This window comes from Eulemur rufifrons, chromosome 11, assembly GCF_041146395.1.
Source record: "Eulemur rufifrons isolate Redbay chromosome 11, OSU_ERuf_1, whole genome shotgun sequence".
Lineage (NCBI taxonomy): Eukaryota > Metazoa > Chordata > Mammalia > Primates > Lemuridae > Eulemur > Eulemur rufifrons.
This window is the reverse complement of record NC_090993.1, coordinates 1,804,400-1,821,575: the sequence shown is the minus strand read 5'-3', so window position 1 is coordinate 1,821,575 and position 17,176 is coordinate 1,804,400. Positions and strand designations below refer to the sequence as shown.

Here is a 17,176-nt window from a genome sequence, read left to right as displayed (position 1 = left end):
CTAGTTTATTACCATATCACTGTCCCTCCCTCAGTAGCCTCTGCATCTCAAGGAAACCACCCTTAAATAAAAACTGAGATGTGATACTTGTTTGCCAAAGTGAGATTCCTTATGTAGCTTGTTAGAGCCAGTGGGGAGAGGAAAATCTTGGGGATAGGAGTATGTTCAAGAAGCCAACCAAACAGCCAGTCTTAGAGATGACATTGACCGATTTTGAATCAAGGGAGACTGAGAGGCCTGGAACCATCCAAGCAGTTCAAGGAGAATCCCATGATGTCCTTCAAACAATCCCACCTGAGGTCTTGGAAATTAGAAATGCCTCAAACAAATCTGGTAACTTGAATCAGGCTCCAAAGAGGCGTCCCAAGTAAGTTCCTATTTCACTTTAATCCAGATCCATAGAGTCACGGTATCTCGGGGTTCTAGAAGATCCCACATGAATCCCAGGGGAACTCAAGGACGGTGTAGTAAGTGTCTGCACCAGGCCACACAAACTAACACACCAGGAAGCTTCATGAGGTACAAAGGTAACGCTGATGGTCCAGTCATCCCTGCACTGTACACGTGGCAGTGCCAGCTTAAGTTAACACTTCATCTTTATCTTATCTTTCTACTTGAAATGTTACTTTTTCAATATTAGTGATAAAAACTTGACAAAATATATTAATAAAATTTAAAAATCAGGTAAATCTACAAGTCTGACTATAATTTATATTTTTCTTAACATGAATAAAGAAAATGAATCATCTTGACTGTGAGAGACAGAATAGCCCTGACCCTGGAATTCAATATAACCTGACTGAGTGACTCGCAGAGGGCTTAGACAAATAGGCTTCCAACTGCCAGAATTCAACTCATACCCATATAAGGACAGAGCTACCCGGCCTGTCTCTTCAACAGCGTTTTCCAGGACCACTAAAGCAAGATGCTGACGCAAGCCCGTAAGGAACACACCTGCTAAAGAAACCGGACCCATCCGGATCTATCTGCCTCAAGCCAGAGTAGACACTTCCCACCCCACCCACCCCCACCCCAGAACTTACCTTACCCTGACTTTTTCCTCATTATAATCGCATTTTAATGCTAAAAACTATGCTCAAGGGTGGAGATTTAACATGCTAATGAGACACGTGACACATGAAGCTGCATGTACTACAACTGCAAGCACGAGGAAATCTCCACCTCTACATGCTTACAGGGCGCCCTTTTCCTACGTGGGCTTCTTTAAAACTCCCCGGAACGCCCTCGGGGAGCCGGCTGGAGAACTCCACCGCTGTGCTGTCTCCCTCGCGCTCAAGCATAAGCCCCAACAAAGCCTCGTCTGAGCAGTCTTGGCCCTGGGTCAGTTTCTATTGCGTGGGAGCCCAAGAAGCCATGGCCGGTAACATGTGGACTTACAGATGCCAAATGTCATATAAAAAGATGATTCTTGTCCCAGTTCCAACTGTATTTCAAAAGTTTAATAAATGAAAATTATTTAGAAAAGAATAGACCCCAAGGATTCAGCACAAAGCAAGGGTAACACTGGAAAATCTGACATCGACACAGTTTCAAATAGAGAGATATAAAAAATACTACTTTGGATAATATCTTAAGCTGATAATCCACAATCAAACATCTACCAACCTCCCTTCTAGTTCCCAAATTATAGAGATGCAACTATCACGTATCTTTTGATGAGAAACATCTCAGAACTGTTGCGCGGTCACCTGCACTGCATGACTTGGATTCCAGACAATAACAGAACCTGCTTCATTTCCTACCAAACTCTTCAAACACTCCAGGCACGCCATTTCTACTGTCAAATACACAACTTGTTCCTGCCTGCCAGGTTTTGAACTTGCTATAGCCTTTGTCTGGAGCTCAAAACCCCACATGGCTGTCTCCTTTTCATCATTTAGGTCTGTGCTTCAACACCACATCTCTGACCATCTTATCTAAAGTAGCAATACACACACACACACACCCCCTCTATCTTATCTCTCTGTTTTATTATCTTTATGGACCTTATCACTATCTGAAATTATCTTGTTTATCTACTTATTATCTATCTCCCTCCAATAGAATGTAAGTTCTATAGGAACAGAGAACTTCTATAATTTTTCACAGTTCTATCTCCAGCACTTACACTAGTGAAATGAAATAGGTACACAGTAAGTACTTGTTTAATAAATGAATAGCTTCTCTGCCTCAAAATTCATGCAGTTCTCTTACAGAAAATTCCTTAGGTCTTTAGTTATTTAAGCTATTTACCATATTAATTGTAACAATTTAAAATATTATATCTTTTCCTAGTCCCCAGCAGACAGCAATATACCACAAGAAAAGGCAGACATTAAAAGAGAAACAAGAAAATTATAAAACTAGATACAAACACTAAAAGAAGAACAGTCTGGGACTGAGTCTCAGGAACCCTGATGTTGACTATTTACGTGACTGGTAAGGCTTCCAGTCAACAGTAGGTTACTAGGAGTTAAGTTTTTGGGGAGTCAAAAAGTTATATTCAGATTCTCCACTGCATGAGTGGTTGGCATCCCTAACCCCCATGTTGTTCAAGGGTCAATTTGACTATAAAATAGTTTTACAATATTTATCCAAAAAGATTAAAATTAAGAGTTTTAATATTTAAATGAGTAAGCTTCCTTTATCTAAACAATTTTCATGGAACACTGCATTTCCCCTGTAATTTCCCATAAACATGGCAATTACTGTGGTAGAACCGAGATGTCACCCAGGCAATTGCTCTTTCAACAGGATCAAACTACTACAAAGAATTGGTTTCATTTTCTTTCATCTTACCGGAAACTCGAAAATATCTTAAATTGCTGTAATAAATAGTAACATCTTCTTTCTGATAGCCATTCTAAGACAGGTACAAGTTCTACTTCCTCTGTACCACCAATTTTAATAACCTACAAATATAAAGCACAAAAACATGATTTTATTTCTTTTAAAACTATGCACTCATAACTTCTTGCCTTCATAATTAAGCTTTTTCTGCATCTGAACCCTCAGCCACTTTACCTACACCCAAATTTGTTTCCTTTAAACATGCTGCCTCTATACTTGCTATTTTCTAATGTGCTTTCCTGCGCTCCAACACAAAGAAGAAAAACTTCTTCCTCACCGAGATACTTTTCACAAAAACAGCTGTTCAAATTTTATCTCATAATTTTCACATTTTCTATAAAATATGAAATCAATTTTAGCCACAGAGATGTAGTAGCCCAAGGTGGTTTATAATCCCACTATCCAGATACCCCATTTTGACATTCAAAAACTGAATGTCCATAATCAAGGAATTCTCTCTTTCCAAGAGTCCCTCTCCCCAACCCAAATGTTAACGTTTTTTTAAAAATTTCTTCCAGAGATAAAAGTATGTCTATATCAGCACATGTGTATCTATGTGTATATTTCATTTATGTAGAAGTTGTTCCTACATTCTCATTTGATATTGCATATTAGAAACATTTCCATATCTGTACATACAGATATACTTCGTACAGATGTGCTCCTGTGCAGGCATATTTAAGAGTTTATTTTATTTAGCTGGGAGGGCAGAGAAAGGCAGACATAAAACAAATGATCAAAACAAATAACTGTATAATTTCAATTTGTGATAAGTATCAAAGTACTTAAACGTGATAAGTATGTAAGAGTATCATAGGGGGATTTCTACATCTGACAGTGAAGTTTCTGACAAATGCACTAATAAAGAGCATTCTTTTCTTTATTATTATAATTCCTATTATGCCAGCAACTGCCCATTCTCTAGTTCTTCCTTTAAAAAAAAATCACACCAAATATTAATAAAGTATTTGAGAGGTGAAAATATTTCTTGAAATTCAATCTTCAAACCTAAATCTCTACAAAGAAGAAAAAATGTCACCATTAAATAACATTCTCTCAAGGAGATTCTTATACCTAAACTGTTCCTCAAATGACCAGGTATCTCTGAAACAAGAAAATTTATGCAATTAAAATCTAAATTGGATAATATTTTGCTATTATAATTCTGAAAGCTGAAAACATCCATTACATATTACCTTTGAGATAAATGAAGCAGTAATAATCCAATATTCTTTGCAATGTCTAGCTGTATGGGCAGAGACTACGTGAAGATCATACGGATTGCAAAGGGCTTTAGGATCATTCCGAGGAAGGCAATATACAAATTCTCCATCATCTTTCAGAGATTCCTGAGGTTAAAAAACATTAATTTAACTAAATTAACTAATAAAATGGTTAAACAGATTACCCAGTAAATTAAAACAATTTTAATACAGATTAAAAATAAGAATACTATCACTGAAGAAAGCTAATATCAAATTGTATTAATACTTAATCAAAATTCAACAAATCAATCTTATGAAAGATTTATTTAAATATACAACATGATGTGGCAATAAAAATTCAGAAAAATTTACCTATATGCTTACTAATGCTTCCTAGTAACCCAAAGAACTTGACAACACACCTTTTACATATATGCCACCTTCCAGTAAATTTGTCTGCCAACACCATAAACCTTCTGAGCATACCAAACTTATCATTTATTTTGATAACAATGGTGGTTTAGTACTATAACAATAGCTTATATTTGCTAAATAAGAATATTTAATGAGCAATAAGTGATTCACATGCAATATCTTTATAACCATAAAAGTATAATGTCTTAAATTTAATCGCTTAAATTTAAAGGAACAAAAATTTGATCCTTTGAATCTCATTAAACAGATGCAGAAATTAATATTTTGGTAAATTAGGTAATCTGAGAAAAGTCAATAATGCAGGAAGTAGCACAGAAGGGATGTGAATCCAAGTGTGATGCCCATGTTCTGTGCTATTGCAGTAAGCTATAATGCCTCTCCCACATTCACTTGGCATGACTGAGAAATCAGCTATTCCACACTAAAAAAATTCTAGTGTTAAAAGTTTCTGGCAACTTTTAACTTTTATTGACGAAAACAATTCTAATATTATAAGGAAGTTTTAGTATTTTCTAGATAATTAAATTTTATTTTCAAAAAGCATTTGGTATCTAGTGATGTCCTCAGAAGCTATTAACGGTTTCCAATTACTGTAGTTTTAAATTTTGGATCCAGTTTTACAGTTTTTTAAATTTTGGCTTCCTTGAAGATTACTTGCTTCTTCACAATTGTTTTAGCTGTTTCACTTTCTTATTTTGGCTTATGATATAATCTATACTAGGAAATCTTCATAAACAAGTTTAAAAACTGCAAAGGATAGGAAATAAGCTTAGTGATGACTTACACAGTGCATAGCTTTGTTATAGTTATATAGCCACTTGAGTCATTTTTGTTCTAAATTATGTTTCAAAATGTGCAGTTTCTAGGAAACTTAATGTAGATACAAACATTCTAAATGGATTATATATGTGATTTAAAAATTCAATTATACAAGCGTAAGAATAATATATTCCAATTATTTTTTCATTTAAAAACAAGTGTTTTTTTCATATTCTCAATTCTTTTTTTTTTTTTTTTTTTGAGACAGAGTCTCACTCTGTTGCCCAGGCTAGAGTGAGTGCCGTGGCGTCAGCCTAGCTCACAGCAACCTCAAACTCCTGAGCTCAAGCGATCCTCCTGTCTCAGCCTCCCGAGTAGTTGGGACTACAGGTATGCACCACCATGCCCGGCTAATTTTTTATATATATATTTTTAGCTGTCCATATAATTTCTTTCTATTTTTAGTAGAGATGGGGTCTCGCTCTTGCTCAGGCTGGTCTCGAACTCCTGAGCTCAAACAATCCGCCCACCTCGGCCTCCCAGAGTGCTAGGATTACAGGCGTGAGCCACCACGCCCGGCCAATATTCTCAATTCTTTAGTCACAAAGGAAACATACCTTATCTGAGCCCAAGGAACCCACGGACATCTATCTTTTTTTTTTTTTTTTTTTTTTAACTACTATGCCTACTACCTGCCAGGCACCATGGAACATGTTTTATCTCATTTAATCTTCACAATTCTCCAAGGGAACTACCATCATCTCCATTTCAAGGCCAAGGAAACTAAAGCTCAGAGAGGTTAGGGACCTGTCCAAGATAACACAGTGATTGTATACAGATTCAAAACTAGGTGAATCTGATTCCATTATGAACGTACTTTCCTTTGTATTATGCTGCCTCTGAACAAGGTTCAAAAGACCATTTATCTTCATGGTAATAGTCTAGAGCAAGGATCAGCAAACTATGGTCAGGGCCAGGTGTCTGTTTTTGTAAATATAGTTTTATTGGAACCCAACCACTCCCTTTTGTTTATGTATTGTCTACCAATGCTTTTGTACTACCATGACAGCAGGGAGTAGTTGCAACACAGGTCATATGGCCTGCAAAATCTAAAAATTTATTATCTGGCCCTTTTCAGAAAAAGTTTACTGATCCCTGGCAGGGAACAATGGTTCTTAATTGTGTATCAGAATCACCTGGAGAGCTTAATAAACTACAGATTGCCAGGCCCTACCCCCAGAATTTCTGGTTCAGTGGGTCTAGGGTGCAGATGAGAATATATATTTCTAGTAAGTTCTAAGATGATTCCAATGCCACTTGTCTGGGGACTGATCTCAAAGTAGGAAGAGAGGATCCTATACAATCTTAGATCAGCTGCAGTAACAGAGGTGTCAGGATACAGACTTTCATTCTTATCACAGCTTCTCCCCTCTGGTCATGTGATCTTGGACAAGCCAAACTTTCTCTGAAGAAAGAGGTTAATGGGTACGGAGAAAATGGAAAACATAAAGAAATACAGAGCAGATAAGACAGAAAATCAGGTACCAGGGAGTAAGAGAGTGAGAAGGACAAGATGTTAAAAAATATATTATGATTTCTTTTTAAATCACAAAAAACCTGATAAGCAGGAACAAAAAAATAGATTCAAATTTCAGGCAGATGGTACCCCTTACTGGGAACCCACTCAGTTACAGGAAGGGGTGGGACAGGACAGACAAAAATATTTTGATGTGTTATAGACTTAAAATTTATGTGCCTTATCCATCCTCCATTCCTTAAAAAGTAATATGAAATGATGTCAAATACTTTTGCATTTACCATGAAACAATGATTATACTTTGAAATTAATGTAATGTCCGAGTTTGATGTAATATCTGAAATGGATTAAATAAAAATTAAGACACAATTTCAACATTGAATTTTAAAGATCAAAGTTGAATAAAATAGAATAATACCTTTACAAAAGTCTTCTGACGTTCAATTTCACAACTCTTGTATTTCAAAACGTGCTGCGGTAATATAGTTTGCCAACCAAGCTTTTCTCTTAGCCTAATAATGTGTCTTATCACATCATCATCTTCTGGTTCTGGTATGGAACATCAAAAAAAGTCTAATATAATTGCCAATATGGGCATCACGTAAGGATAATGTATAATATTCCAAATAGCTCTACAGAGAGACAAAATTTAAATGGTAACTTAAAGTTTACATAAACGCTATATAATAGGAGGAGAAAACAGAGCTTAAAATTCAGTTCTAACAGAAGCTGAAAAGAGGGAACAGTATCCATTTAAGAAAGATCACAAAAGACCTAATTCCATAATTACACAGATAGCAAGCAAGAGAAGAGGCTAGGAATAGGAGCCAGCTATAAGGCTTTTCTTAATAAATGCCTAAGCTGGAATGGAGGCAGTAGGATCAAAAAGCAGGACTAACAGTGTGGGATGGAAATATGGATGAATCTGAAAAGGACAGCAGGTTGCAAAAGGATACGGTAAAGTGACACGTGTGCATATATATTAAACTTTTATTGAAGCATAAATATACATACAGAGCAACTAAGCCACTCACATAGTTTAATGAGTTTCACAATTTAACATACTTGCAATCAGCACATGAATCAAGGGGAAAAAAGCAATCTTAGCACTCCCGTAGTCTACCTCGAAACCCCTTCCAGTTACTATTCCCACTTTACCTCCTTCCCACAAGGGTGATCACTGTACTGATTTCTAAGATCAGAGTTGAGTTTTGTCTATTTTTTACTTTATATAAATGGAATCACAGTATGTATTCTTCTGTATCTTGTTTCTTTTGGTCAATATTGTGTGTGAGCTTCTGTATACTTAGGTCTCCACAAGGCTAGTTAAGCGTCCTCAGGAGGTGACAGCTAGCTTACCTGAGCAAGAGTCATCCAAGAAGGAAGACAAGAGGAAAAAGCTGCTATACCTTTTATGACTTAGTCTTAGAAGTCACACACTGTCACTTTCACCATATTGTTTGTTAGAATTGAGCACCATCACCTTCAGCATATTGCTTGTTACAACTGAGTCATTAAGCCTGGCTCTTACCTCCACATTTTGAAGGAAGGAGTGTCAAAGAATTTGTGGACAAATTTTAAAACTACCACAACGGATAAATATAAATGTAGAAAAAGTATAAAACCGTAATGGGAACAGATAGTCACCAATTTCAGGATAGTTCTTAGCTGACCCTAACTGTAACCTCTATGAAAGAGCACAGGGAAAGGCAAAGGTGGGCAGTGGCTTTAGCTGTTCTGTAACCTTAGTGTTCAGTATGTATGTTCTATTGCTTGCATAACAAATTACCACACACCTGGGTGGTGTAGAACACCATACATTTATTATCTCACTATTCCCACAGGTCAGGAGTCGGGCAAATTTTAGCTGGGTCCTCTGTGCAGGATGTTACAGGGCTGAAATCGAGATGTCAGCTGACTGTGCCCTTATCTGGAGACTGGGCTAGGGAAAGACTTGCCTCTAAGCACTCTCACGTTTCTGGCAGAATTCATTTCCTCGTGGCTGTATGACTGAGGTCACCATTTCCTTGCTGTTGGCCAGGTATTGTTCTCAGATACTTCTAGGCTCCTTTTGGGTCCTTGCCGCATGGCCCTGTCTACCAGATGGCAGTGGGGAGGCCTCTGCTACTGCTTCTGATCTCTTAAAGGGCCTGTCTGATTAGGTCAGGCTTGCCCAGAATAATCTCCCTTTTGATTAACTCTAACTCAACTGATTAGGGCCCTTAAATACATTTGGAAAAGTGCTTTTGCCATACAACATAACATAAAAGCTGGGAATGATATTCCATCATATTCACATGTTCTGCATTCCCTTACGGGGAAGGAATCAGAAGGCAGGAATACTGGAGGACATCTTAGAATTCTGCCTACAACTTCCTATTTAAAAAATGACAAAATGTTAACATTAGTGTGTACATGATTTTTTTTTTTTTTTAATTTAGAGACAGGATCTCACTCCATGCCCAGTCTGGAGTGCAATGGCATGATCATGGCTCACTTTAACCTTGAATTCCTGGGCTCAAGTGATCCTCCCACCCTGGCGTCCCAAAGTCCCAGGATTATAAGTGTGAGCCACTGCTTCCAGCCTATTTTCTCTACTTTTTATATCTGAAATGTTTATTTTTTCAGAATCAAAAAAAATCCTATGTATTAGGTCTTCATTAGTCTATGTATTCATGGATTTATAGAGGCTAAATGAAGGGAGAAAATAAAGAAATACAATCCTTAAAAAATTAGAATTGTATTAATCTGGCAGTCATCAAGCCTAAATGGCCTTTCTTACACTAGATGTCAATTTCAAAACACTAAAGAACAATGTGCCAAAATACTAAGAATTCTTAATGCTTAGCAACATTAGCCATTGCAAAAAAAGCTATTGTATTAGTTTTCTGGATGGATAACAAATTACAACAAATTTACGGCTTGAAACAACACACATTTATCTCACAGTTTCTGTGGGTCAGGAGTCTTGACACAGCTTAACTGGAGGCTGCAATCAAGGCAGCAACCAAGGCTGGGTGGGACTGGATTCTCACTGGGAGGCTCTACTGGGAAAGGATCTGCTTCCAAGCTCCCTCGGGTTGTCAGCAGAATTCATTTCCTGTGGCTGTAGGAGTCATAGCAGCTGGCTTCTTCAAAGCCAGCAAAAGGGAGAGAGAGATTCTAGAACAAGTCTGGTAGCAAGACGGAGTCTTCTATAACATAATTACGGCAGTGACAGCCCATCACCTTTGCCATATTCTATTGTTTAGAAGCAGTCGCAGGTTCCACCCACACTGAAGGGGAGGAGGTTACACAGGGGTGTGAACACCACCACATCTACGCAGGTTTTGTGCTACCCAAGGCATTTACAATTCTGAGGATAGTTCTCTTAAAAAAGGAAGAAGCCCATGTGAGTGAGAGGCCCTAAAGCTTAAGCTTCAATAGCTTTATGATATTAATAAATCTACCTCTGGACCATGGCATTTCAGTGAAATTAGAAAAGTTTCCTTTTTCCTACAAAACTTAAAATACTAATACAAATATAAATTTCAAGTATAGAAAGAGTACAAACAAGAAATGTCAGTGGAGGAAAATCTGTTTAAATGAACTGTTTATTTGAGGACTTACACTCTATATAAGACAAAGACATAGAATTATTAAATAGAATGATACCATTGAGTTTTTACTACAAGTTTGTCTTATTTATAGTTCTAAAACCATACCTTCAAAGATTGTTCTTAAGAACATAGTCACTGAATTAGTCCTGTCAATTTTTTATTTTTTAAAAATTTTAAAACCTTTTATTATACCTAACTTCTAAGTAGTAAAAGAACATTAAATTGGAGTTGTTTTTGTTTCATGTCCGTTCATTTATCCATGAACATAGCTAAGGATTTATACTCCAAAGCTAAGATTTTTAGGAAGCTGTCAATTTTTTAATCTAATGACATTTTAGATTGTCAAAAAAGAGCTAAAAATTTTTAACAATTCTTTAAGCAACCAAACACATAAAATTCAGTAAGAGTTTTTTCTAAAATCAGTGTCCAACATAAGCACACAAACCACAGAATAATTTGAAAAAGCGTAATGTTTTCTAAACAAGCTGGGTCAGTGACACCACATACCTGTTTTATCATATGACACAATCCTGGCTTTCTTAGCTTTTGGATGATGACAACTGTGACTCTTTTTTGCTTTTGATGTCTCTTTCTCCTTATGGGAAGCTGGTTCTGGAGCAACTACATGTTGTTGAGATATATTTTCTTTAAGGTAATCTGAAAATAAAACCATTATTAACTGAATAACTAGCATGAGCTGTAAATAATACCACAGTAACTCCACATACCAAGCAATAAAGTTGAGGCAGTGTAACACGGTGGTTAAGAGCACAGGCTCTGTGTCCAATCAGCGGGGTTCCGAGCTTAGGCACAAGCTTTAACACTCACAAGTCTGTGCTGTAGTAAGTTACCCGCCTGCCTTACTTTTCTCACCTCAGAAATGAGGACTGCCATAGTAAGGACCTCATAAGGTTGGTAAGATAATTAAATTGGTTAATATATTTAAAGCACATAGTAAATGCTCACTAAGGTGCATGTTAGTTGCTGATTTTTTTATTATACTAAATCTTTAAAGTATGAATCCTCATATGAAATACAGAAAAAGACTTTTTATTAACTATAATTTGGTAACTGAGCACAGAAAATATATAAATGCAGAAAAGTAACAAAGGGCCTATTTCTCATTTGAAAATACATCTTTTAAGTAACAAATTTTACTTCTGTTCTCATTCATTCAACATTGTATTACAATCTAGTATACAATAAGACATAGGAACTACAAAAAAAGGAGTACAAATGAAATAGTAAGTTCTAGTTCAGCCAATAGTCCTAATTAGAGGAGAGAGAGAGAATTTCCCATCTGTGTAATCGGGGGAGACCACACACCTCTCCTGTTCCAAGGAATCAAATGTTGGAAGATATAGTACAGTTTTTAATTGTGGTGCAGTGAGAAGGAGGGTGGCTGGGGATGAGAGAAAGATGAGAAAACAACAGGACTGTTCAGGAGATCACAATGAAAAAATGTGGGCTTTAGTGGAAAGTAAAGTATCTTTAGTACTTTACTTAGTACACACTAAGTAACTTCAGTGTGAGGTAGTTGCGACAACTTTCCTCTATCTTTAATCTCTATTCCAAAAGTTTCTCATACCTCCTTGCCTATTTTTCACTCTGTTGGAAAGAAGCTTTGTCAGGCCTACAAACACTTAGCTAAGTAAGATCCAGTATTTATTCTGTTTTAATCTGTCTGATTAAAACATTCTGGGCCAACGAAGGCCAGAAGATCTGGAGCCCAGGCCTCTTCAGGAAATCAACATACCCATCTTTAGGCAGAGGATAAAGACAACTGCAGGCATATACCTAAATAATGTTTGCACTATGTATTTAATAGATAATATAGGAGGAAATACGATCATGCCTCACTTAATGGCAAGGGTACATTCTGAGAAATGCATCATTAGGCGATTTCATTGTTGTGAGAACATGACAGAGTGTACTCACACAAACCTAGACGGTATGGCCTACTACACACATAGGCCATATGGTACGGCCTGTTGCTCCTAGGTTGCAGACCTGTAGAGCATGTTAATGTACTGAATACTGTAGGCAACTGTAACACATGATATCCGTGTATCTAAACATATCTAAACACAGAAAACGTACTGTAAAAGTATGTATTATCATCTCATGGAACAACTGTTGTATATTCAGTCCACTGTTGACCAAAACATCATTATGAGGCATATAACTATATGTTGTTATTAAAAATAATGGAAGTATCTAGTCCAAAGAGAGGAGGAAACACTAATTTTGGCAGACTCTAAAATACCTGAAAAACAACATTTAAAGGGTAGACAGAGATGTAAAAATCCATTAGACAGACTGAAAATGAGCAGGTATTAACAGAAGCGTAGAAAGAAAGCCAGGTGAATAGTTTTCCTCAAAAGTCAAGGGAAAAGAAAGAAAATAAGTGGTCAAAGAATAAAATGTTGCAGAATAGGGCAGTAACATAAAAATTATGTATAAAGTTACTTATTTTATAAAGATTTAGCCATGAGGCACTATCTAGTGACCCGGGAAGAGTCTTATCAGTAGAGTGAAGGAGGCAGGATCCAGGCTGAGGAGTGAATTCCAAGTAAGGATGTGGAGGCAGGAAGGCTAGGCTACTCTTTCAAGAAGAGGCCTGATCATACTCATACAGTGGTAACTGTGAGAAGGGAACACAAGGCTAAAGATGTTTCTGGGTTTTGTTTTGTTTAAGACGGTTAAGCATGTAGCATGTTGACGTGCTGACAGAAAAGAGCCAGTGGAAAGGATATGAGAGAAGGTAACTGATAGACCCCGACTTCCACTCTGGATATGGCAGAAGTGGAGCTCCAGAATGGGGTGGTGGGATCTACCTTGAAGGAGAGCAGGCACAGTCATTCCCTGAGACAAGTACTACAGATGGGGCTGGAAACATATAAGTGAGGATATGAAAGAGCTGTATAAAAAGGGAAGCTGTGGTTAAAAAAAAAATTAGAATACTGGAAATGGTAGAATTTGGGCAAGGGAGAAGGAAAGAAGACTAAAAAAATGAAGGTACATGGAGGTATGTAATCAGCACTCTAGTAGACAAGAGAAACAGCCAGAAGGCTGCGGGGACTTAGAATTTTAACCTACCTTTGAGGTGAAAAGAGGAGGAGGGGAGGGGAGATAAAGAAAGGGGATAAAGAAAAGAAAAGAAAGAAAAGAAAGGAAGAAGGAGAAAGACAGAAATGACATGCATGAAACAGTGACTGTAAATTGCTATAGAAATGTTAGATAGTCTGACATTTCAGTGGTGTTAGTGATACTCCTGTTTTTACATTATTGACACTATTTAGTTTATGTTCCCTTTAAATAGCTTTGTATTTGAAGACATTGCTAATTGCTGTGACTAATAAAATTAGAAAAATACCAAACCTTATATTTTGAAAGTACACTCTAGCATACTTGTTTTCTTAATTTAATGCTATGAAAAACTTCTTTCCATCTCTATAAAAGAAAACATAAATCAACATGCCTGGATAATAGTCTTGAGGAATTTCTTCTGTTTTCTCAGACTTCAAGGGTTCAGAGAATGTTCTAACTGTTTTATATTTCATTGTCTCCTTGTCTGCTGGTTTAGCTGGTTGGTTCTGTGGTGGCTCGACATCTTCATATTTTTGCTCGTCATATTTTAAAAGTCTAATATGACAAAGAAAACAAGTCTAAGAATAAATAATCACACCAATAAAATATTGAGCTGTGAGCATATTACCTAAAATGTCACATTTAAAAGTAAAACAGCTTCTTAGGTTTAATTCTATAACTTAGAGATTGAATATTTATTCTGTACTTTATAATACAATATCATATCTATCCTTTCCAGTAATTTTTGATAGGCACTTTGAAAAGCAGATCTGAAACATTCACATGAAGAGTCTAGTTATTAAATGCTAAATAGGTCTAACTGGTAGGAGCATAACAAAATAAATACAATAAATTATCATTGAAAATTTAAAGCTGCATGGGACTTAATCTTGATTTTATTTTAGAAGATGAAGAAATGTTATCCCATTAAGTCTGTGTTAGAGTGAAATCAGAACACAGTTTTCTGAAATTTCATACTCTCATATTGCCCTCCTTTATTTAAAAAAAACAACAAAAACCTATAAAGATTTAAAAAAAAAACCTATAAAGATAAAAACCAAAATCTTTTCACAGTACATTAAACAACTATTCACTCTGTAAATTCTGGAAAAACCTTTTCAGAAGAACAGAATCCACAATCACTGCCTGTAATTGACTTATACAGTAGACCATATTTTTACAAGGCAGAGGAACTTCAGTGTTCTGTAAAACTGTATATGTAATTCTCAAGAGAAAAAAGTACTGTACCTATTGATATATTAAACAAAAATACTTAATCACATGAATAAGAAGGTGATACTTTCCTTTTTAAAATTTATTTTTAATTGTTATGGGTACATAATACTTGTATATATTTATAGGGTACATGTGATGTTTTGATACAGGCACACAATGTGTATTAATCAAATCAGGGTAACTGGGGTATCCATCACCTCAAGCATTTATCATTTCTTTGTATTGGGAACATTCTAATTCCACTCTTCGGTTATTTTAAAGTATACCATAACTTACTGTTGATTATAGTGACTTTGTAGTGCTATCAAATATTGTTCATTCTGTCTAGCCATCTAATTATATTTTTGCACCCGTTAACCATCCCCACTTTATCCCCACCTCCCCGCTACCCTTGCCACCCTTTGGTAACTATCATTCTACTCTCTTGTCTCCATGAGATCAATTGTTTTAATATTTAGCTTCCACATATGAGTAAAAACATGCAAGATTTGTCTTTCTGTTTTTGGCTTATTTCACTTAACATAACGTTCTCCAGTTCCATCCATGTTGTTGCAAATGACAGGATTTCATTCTTTGTTGTGGCTACGTAATATTCCACTGTATATATGTATCACAACTTTTTATTTATTTTTTTTTTTGAGACAGAGTCTCGCTTTGTTGCCCGGGCTAGAGTGAGTGCCATGGCGTCAGCCTAGCTCACAGCAACCTCAAACTCCTGGGCTTAAGCGATCCTACTGCCTCAGCCTCCCAAGTAGCTGGGACTACAGGCATGCGCCACCACGCCCGGCTAATTTTTTCTATATATATTTTAGTTGGCCAGATAATTTCTTTCTATTTTTAGTAGAGACGAGGTCTCGCTCTTGCTCAGGCTGGTCTCGAACTCCTGACCTTGAGCGATCCACCTGCTTCGGCCTCCCAGAGTGCTAGGATTACAGGCGTGAGCCACCACACCCAGCCTATCACAATTTCTTTATCCATTCATCCATTGATGGACACTTAGGTTGATTCTGTATCTCGGCTTTTGTGAATAGTGCAGCAATAAACATGGGAGTGAATATATCTTTTCAATATACTGAATTCTCCTCCTTTGGAAATATTAACATACCCAGCAGTGTGATTGTGGGGTCATATGGTAGTTCTATTTTTAGTTTTTTAAGAAACCTCCATACTGTTTTCCATACTAGTTGCGCTGATTTACATTCCCACCAATAGTGTACAAGTGTTACCCTTTCTTGCCAACATCCATATGCCTTTTTAATAAAAGCCATTTTAACTAGAGTGAGATTCTGTAGTACAATTTGAAGTCAGATAATGTGATTCCTCAGTTTTGTTCTTTTTGGTCAGGACGGCTTTGGCTATTCTGGGTCTTTTGTGGTTCCATATCAATTTTAGGATTATTTTTTTCTACTGCTGTAAAGAATGTCACTGGTACTTTTATGGGGATAGCATTGAATCCGAAGATTAGTTTGGCTGGTATGGACATTTTAACAATATTGATTACCTCAGTTTTGTGTTGCTTTCCTCCTTGTCCATGTCTTGATATACAGTTGGCAAATAAACGGGTATGAATGTCTCCATATTCTTTTTCTGAATTAAACTATGAAAAGTAACTGGCTGTAAAATATATACACATTGTTTTCTTTAATATAAAAGACAATTTGACAGCTATGACTACTGCTATTCAAAATTGCATATATAGTTCCCAACTTCTCATGTGGCTTAATATAATATCCTGATTACCTTACCTTTAAGTATTTCTTATGTATAATTTCTGGACCCTTCACTAAGCTAGCTATCCTTCTTAGGAAAATCTCTACATTGCCTAAATTCCTCTCCAAGGCAATTTTTTTCTTACACTGATGGGTTTATGTACATACAAATTTAGTTTACATTAAACTACACACTAAAGATAATAAGTTTTAGGCCGGGCGCGGTGGCTCACACCTGTAATCCTAGCACTCTGGGAGGCCGAGGCGGGTGGATTGCTCAAGGTCAGGAGTTCGAGACCAGCCTGAGCGAGACCCCGTCTCTACTAAAAATAGAAAGACATTATATGGACAACTAAAAATCTATATAGAAAAAAAATTAGCCGGGCATAGTGGCGCATGCCTGTAGCCCCAGCTACTCGGGAGGCTGAGGCAGTAGGATCGCTTAAGCCGAGGAGTCTGAGGTTGCTGTGAGCTAAGCTGACACCACGGCACTCACTCTAGCCTGGGCAACAAAGTGAGACTCTGTCTCAACAACAACAACAAAAAAAAAAAAGATAATAAGTTTTAAGATCACTTCCTTAGGGAAGATCATCAAAAGGAACTTAAGAAATTCAACAGAACTGGTAGCTCAAGCTGTTGAACTAATTTCACCATTCACTAAACGCTAAAAGGCCACATCCATATATAACCAGCATTCCTGAGATAGAACAGAACAGAACAATAGGAAGTGAGTTTTGAAAGATGAAAAAGGGAGTC

The 17,176-nt window shown here is 36.7% G+C and overlaps 1 protein-coding gene across 4 annotated transcripts in view; it reads right to left on the bottom strand.

Annotated features, from left to right (window-relative positions):
• Positions 1-16,289, bottom strand: part of DNAH14 (dynein axonemal heavy chain 14) — a 190,996-nt gene extending 174,707 nt beyond the window's left edge. Inside the window, exons 1-6 of one of the 4 annotated variants that reach the window (XM_069484603.1) lie at positions 16,213-16,289; positions 13,893-14,030; positions 10,893-11,044; positions 7,205-7,335; positions 4,047-4,199; positions 2,800-2,912 (exon numbers count right to left, since the gene is read on the bottom strand). In XM_069484603.1, coding sequence (XP_069340704.1) covers positions 2,800-2,912; positions 4,047-4,199; positions 7,205-7,335; positions 10,893-11,044; positions 13,893-14,030; positions 16,213-16,289 — 764 coding nt within the window. Of the gene's footprint in view, positions 1-2,795; positions 2,913-3,936; positions 3,955-4,046; positions 4,200-7,204; positions 7,338-10,892; positions 11,045-13,892; positions 14,031-16,212 lie in introns of those variants that run through there. The other 3 variants (XM_069484604.1, XM_069484605.1, XM_069484606.1) reach the window with 3 other exon arrangements.
• Between the last annotated feature and the right edge of the window lie 887 nt (positions 16,290-17,176).